This window comes from Chlorella variabilis, assembly GCF_000147415.1.
Source record: "Chlorella variabilis unplaced genomic scaffold CHLNCscaffold_16, whole genome shotgun sequence".
NCBI classification, from domain to species: domain Eukaryota; kingdom Viridiplantae; phylum Chlorophyta; class Trebouxiophyceae; order Chlorellales; family Chlorellaceae; genus Chlorella; species Chlorella variabilis.
In genome coordinates, this window is record NW_005435072.1 from 161,915 (window position 1) to 167,407 (window position 5,493).

Sequence of the window (5,493 nt, forward strand, 5' to 3'; positions counted from 1 at the left end):
AGCGCTCTGGCACCTGCCCGCCTGCTCTTGCATGGCACCGCTGCCAACTCGTGTTAACGGGCCTGCAGCGGCGGCACCGGGAGCGCCACGCTGCAGTGCGGCTGGCGCAAGCCCATGCCCAGCATCACTGGGGCCGGCACCATGGTACCGGCAGCTTGCAGGTCGGCCTGCCGCAAACCATCCCTGCCTTTGCCTCGCCCGCAGGCACCTACCAGCCGTACCTGGGCCAGGCGGCAGGCAGCGCCTGCCTGGCCTGCCCAGACCCAGAGTTCACTTCTTACACCGGCGCTGACGACTGCACCGTGCCTGTGGTGACCGTGTGCCCAGACGGTGAGCGCTTGGCCGGACATGACTGCTGAGGTTGTGGGCCACGTGGGGCGGACGTCTTCAGTGGGGCTGACACGGTGTGGGGAGCAGCAGTGTGGGGGCAGGGGCAGCCTTGCTTTGCTAGCAGCTGCCCCCCAAAGACCCGCCGCACGTGTCCCCCGCCTGCTGCCAGCCGAGAGCCCTGCCGCCCTGCTCTCTAGAGACACACACCTCCGCCGCCACTGCATCATCTGCTGCCCGCCTGCAGGCCACGAGCTCAACTCGTTGACTGACGAGTGCGACGGCTGCCCCGCGGGCACCAAGCGCGACTCAGCCACAGAAGAGTTCTGCATCCCATGGTGCGCCAAGGCTGTAGGGCGTTTGATGTGCTGCGGTGTGCCTGCTAGTGCCTCGCGGGGCAGGATGATGGCGTGTGTGGCAGCAGAGCGGTCGCGGTTGCAGCTGCGGGTGCAGCAGGGTCTGCCTCCAGCCGGCATGTGTGCAGCCAGCCCAGCGCGCGGCACGGCGGCTGTGGGGCCGCATGCTGACCTCACACATGGGGTTGGCCCTGCTGCTGCCCTCCTCATGTCGTGCCGCCGATGTGCCCTGCTCCCCTGGTGGTGGCTGTGCTGCTGCAGCCCGCCGGGCCACTACTCGCCCGTCAACGCCTCCAGCTGCACCCCCTGCCCCCTGGACCAGTTCTCTCCCATCTATGGGCTGGGTGAGTTTTGGTTCTTTTTGAACTACCGTGGGGCAGCCTGCCAGCAGGGCGCAACCAACCAGGGCAGCTATGGGCAGCTAAGCTAGCTTCCCGCTGCTTTCCTGCGCGACCTCAGTCCCTCCTGGCCAGGGCGTTTTCCTGCCGGGGCCCAGAGCTGACATCGCCCCTGCTGCCGCTGCTGCCTGCTGCCGCGCCCCCCGCCCTTCCCTGCTGCTGCAGCCGAGCAGGACGCCGTGGGCGTGAAGAAGTGTTGGTACTGCCCTAACGGCACCCTGGCAATCACTGAGGACAGCCAGTCGGGGCAGACGGGATCCACAGCCTGCGACCCCTGGTGAGGAGGCAGGGCTGGGGAGGGGAGGAGGCAAGGAGGGAGTGGACAAGGAGTGACCTAGGAGGAGACCGCGGACGAGCCGCTGCATTGCATCGGGGTGGCACAGCAGCCCATCCCCAGCGCCACCACTGCCGCCACCTCACCTGCGGTACACGCCTCCTGCCTGCTCACCTCCCCTTTTTCCTGTGCAGCCCGCCGGGCACCTTCTCGAAAGTGGTGGGCGGCGCCACGCACCGCACCTGCGCAGCCTGCGAGGACGGCTACTACCGGGCCGGCTGGGGGTCGGCCATCAATAATGAGTGCAAGCAGATCCCCGCCGGTGGGCACCAGCCTGCCCTGCCTGCTGCCGGCCTGCTTGCTGTAGCGGCCTCCAGCTGGCATCTGCTGGCAGCGCCGGGCCTGGGTGCCGGGTGTGCGAACAGCGGCCCAGGCACCGGGCCACGCTCGCCGTGCCGCGGCATCATCCTGCTGCCTTCTTCCCTTCCTTTCGCAGGCTGGAAGGAGTCCAACCGCACTGTCGCCGCTTATGACCGCGCCAAGATTGAGCTGTGCAACAAAGGGGAGGTCTCCTCCTGGTCTGGAGCGACGCGCACCCCGCCCAACCCGGAAGCCTGCTCCCCTTGCGTGGCCAACACCTATGCCCCGCGCCGCGGCATGGCCGCCTGCCAGCAGTGCGTGGGCGGCACGGCGCCGACCTCGAGCGTCGGCAGCCCCGGGTTTGATAAGTGTACCGCGTGTGAGGGCAACACGTACCGCCCAGTCAGCAGTACCAGGTGAGGCCGCCTGCTGCCGCCTAGGCACCACCACCGCCGCCGCCGTGTGCCGGCCCCGGCCCTGCCTGCTGGCTGCGCCGTGCCAGGGCCATGCCAGATGATGCGGGCTGCCGCCTCGCGCGCCTTGCGTGCTGAGCTGTCATGCTGTGGCTGCTGCTCCCTGCCGCCGCCTGCAGCTCCACCTGCCTGGTGTGCACCGCGGGCAAGGAGGTCCACGGCACCAGCCACCGCGGCTGCTCGCCCTGGTGAGCGGCGCCGGCTGGGCAGCGCTGCTTTCCCTTTTCCTCTTCCGTTAACTGTCACCACACCGGCAGCCCCTGCCCCACGCCTCGACCGGCCGCCGGTGCAGCAGAGCGTGCAGCTGCCGACGGCGCCCGACCCCGCCGCCGCTCCTGGCCCCCCTGCTGCCTGCCTGTTTGTAGCTCTGCGGGCTGGTTCATGCCTGATGAGGCCAACGGCACCAACCTGGCGCTGCCTGCCTTGTCGGGATCCTGCAGCCGCTGCCCGGTGCGCCCCTCCCCCCTCCTGCTGGCGGCAGACTTTCCTCTTCTACTTCTTCGTGTTCTTCTTCGCACGCCCAGGGGTGGTGCAGCAGCGGGGAGGTGCACGCGCCTTTGTGCTTCAAGCGGAGTTCGCCACGCGACCCGTGCCTCTCCCTGCTGCCGCCGCCTGCCGCCGCCTGCAGGCCAACCAGTACCAGAACCGCACCGGCCAGGCCGCCTGCGTGCTGTGCCCCGCGGGCAGCAGCACCAGCGACACCGGCAACACCCAGTGCTACCCCTGCCCCCTCGGCACTTACTCCACCAGCCCAGGTCGGCAGCGCAGCGGGGGCGGGCAGCAGCTGCTTGCGCGGCCTGGTGGGGACTGGCTGCTGGAGCGTGCATGCTCGTGCGGCGGCGCTGCTGGCGTGGCTGCCAACTGAGCTCCAAGTGGCATGCTTGTTCCCACCCCGCCCCACTCGACCGCAGAAATGAACTGTGTGCCCGCTCCTGAGGGCTCGTATGTGGGGACCACCGGCGCAACAGCATACACCGCCTGGTGGGTGTTCTGTCCTCCCTACTTTCCTGCAGTCCTTGGCAGCCCCTGCCGCTGAGCCGCCGCCAAACGCACCCCGCTGGGCACCTCGCGCGCCCCACATGCACTCACCCACTCTCTGTCTTCCCCTCCCCTTCCCGCCTCGCTGTTCCCGCCCGCAGCCCCACTGGCACCTTCAGCAACTCTGCGGGGGCGGAAGCGTGCGACATCTGTGTAGCAGGCCAGTACGCTAACGTCAAGGGCTCCAAGGCGTGCAAGACGTGCGGCGCGGGCTCCTGGTCGAGCGGCGCGGCTGCCTCGTGCACCAAGTGCCTGCCTGGCTACTACGCCTCCCCTGGCAGCGGCATGTGCAGCCCCTGGTGAGCAGACGGGGCGGGGGTTGGGGTGGAGGCTGGGTCGGCGTGGCTGACCTGCAGCTGGCTGGTTTAACGGCCGGGTGGCACAGCGAGGCACATGCTAGAGCCCAGGTTGGGGACAGCAGCTGACTCGGTTGCGGTGTGAGGTTGAGTTGCTATGGGACAGCAGCTGAGCGGGTTCCTTCGCGTGTGTGCCGCTGCATCATCTGCCTGCCGTGCCTCCTCACCCCCCGCCCCCCGCCTGCAGCAAGCCCGGATCCTTCTCTAATGTCAGCGGCATGGGCGTGTGCCTGGGGTGCCCGCTGGGCCGGCAGTGCCCCTCCATCGCCACCAAGTGAGCACGCAGGATGCTGCTGGCAGCGGCAGCGCCAGTGCCAGCAGTCGCTCTGCCGCAAAGGCGATGCATGCGCAGCACAACGCCTCCCCTCAAAACTGCAACTTCCTCCTTGGCCGCCTGCCCTGCGCAGGGAGCCGCAGCCCTGCCCCAAGGGCTCTTATTCCAACAAGGAAGGTGCCAGGCTGTGCACACTCTGGTGAGCGGCAGCAGGCGCACTGCAGCCGTGCTGGCAGCCGCGCATGGGCGCAGCATGCTGTTCCTGCTGTGCCTGCCTCACGCCCGCCTGCCTGTCTGGCCCTCTTGCCCTCTGCAGCGCCGCCAACACCTACCAAGATGTGAGGGGCCAGAGGGGCTGCAAAGTCTGGTGAGCGTCTGCTGCCTGCCAAGCGGCCCGCTGCGCACAGGCCCCGGGGGCGTTTCTCGAAGCGGGCTGGCCTGGGCTGGGCGCGTGCTGCTCCCGGCATGCACGCTCCCGGCTGCCTGCGCGGGCGTTGCTCACCTGCCGCCCTGCCTCCTGCCTGTGCTGCAGCGCCAGCGGCTACACCACGCGAGGCCTGCAGGGCCAGTCGGCGTGCCAGCCCATGCGCACACAGACCCGCCGCATGCTGCGCAGCCATTTCTCGAGCTAGGAGGCTCCAAGGCTTGCAGGGTCCGCGTCAAGCGGCCCGCCCCTGCCACCCGTCATGCCTCTCCGCGTGCCTCTCACGCGGATTCATGCCTCTCCGCGTGCCGCCGCCACTGATGATCCGCAGTCGGTTGACTGCCCTGCGTTGCCTGTAGATCCCCAACCTTCCTGCGTTTCTCGCCCTCCTGTCCGCCTTTCAGCATGCTGCTTCTCCCTTCTTCTCGTTCGTCCCCCTGCTCGTTGCTTCCGCTCGCTGCCACACCCTTGAAACGGTGCATTACTTTTGCTTCCAAACCACCACCATGCATGCATGCCGCGGCATGCATGCGTATGCGCATACACATGAGCACTGTGTTGCGCCGCTCCCCCCCTTGATATGAGGCGTATCCTTTCCCTTTCCCTTCCTTTGCCGCTCCTGCTCCTGCTTGGTATGTCATCAATCACACGGCTCAGCCTCCATTCCCACGCTCGCCGCTCCCGCCGACATACCTCCCCTTCCCCATACCCGCTTCCAATGAATAAGCACCGCTTGCATCCAGCGCCTTGTGCCCCCGACCAATACTGCCAACTGCTTTCTCTCTCGCGTTTCAGTTGATAACTTCACCAGCACTGTCACTCGCTCGCTGTAACAGCTGCAGCACTGCGCGTGCACCCCGCCGTCGGGCGCAGCCAGCCGGGGATACCCCCCGGCGCATGATGCGTCATGCTAACATGCTTACAAGAATCCATCTCATGGGAGGCATAAAATAACAAAGAGGACTTGGTGACTGATTGGGAAGGAATACGGCAAGGGCATACGGCAAGGGATTGGAGAAGGCACAGCAGGTTCAAAGCTATTCAGAAGGGCACCGCCAACGTGGTACGTAAACATGGCAATTGAAAGTGCGGGGCAGGCATGACTATATAGGCAGTTCGCTACCGGAAACCGTTGGGAGTGGCTATGGGAGCGCCTGGCGGCATCTGCTCGACCCCCCAGGAAGAGAAGATACGGCTCAAAGAAGGCTGTTGA

The 5,493-nt window shown here is 67.1% G+C and overlaps 1 protein-coding gene across 1 annotated transcript in view; it reads left to right on the top strand.

Moving 5' to 3' along the window:
- CHLNCDRAFT_58424 (hypothetical protein) overlaps positions 1-5,125 on the top strand; it is a gene marked incomplete at its 5' end in the record, with an annotated part of 7,428 nt that extends 2,303 nt beyond the window's left edge. Inside the window, 16 exons of the mRNA XM_005845665.1 lie at positions 205-330; positions 575-665; positions 945-1,027; positions 1,247-1,358; positions 1,550-1,677; positions 1,852-2,131; positions 2,308-2,376; positions 2,554-2,638; positions 2,670-2,777; positions 2,817-2,943; positions 3,100-3,169; positions 3,328-3,525; positions 3,770-3,856; positions 3,990-4,055; positions 4,173-4,223; positions 4,389-5,125. Coding sequence (XP_005845727.1) covers positions 205-330; positions 575-665; positions 945-1,027; positions 1,247-1,358; positions 1,550-1,677; positions 1,852-2,131; positions 2,308-2,376; positions 2,554-2,638; positions 2,670-2,777; positions 2,817-2,943; positions 3,100-3,169; positions 3,328-3,525; positions 3,770-3,856; positions 3,990-4,055; positions 4,173-4,223; positions 4,389-4,488 — 1,781 coding nt within the window. The 3' untranslated portion in view covers positions 4,489-5,125. The remainder of the gene's footprint in view (positions 1-204; positions 331-574; positions 666-944; positions 1,028-1,246; positions 1,359-1,549; positions 1,678-1,851; positions 2,132-2,307; positions 2,377-2,553; positions 2,639-2,669; positions 2,778-2,816; positions 2,944-3,099; positions 3,170-3,327; positions 3,526-3,769; positions 3,857-3,989; positions 4,056-4,172; positions 4,224-4,388) is intronic.
- Positions 5,126-5,493: the final 368 nt, after the last annotated feature.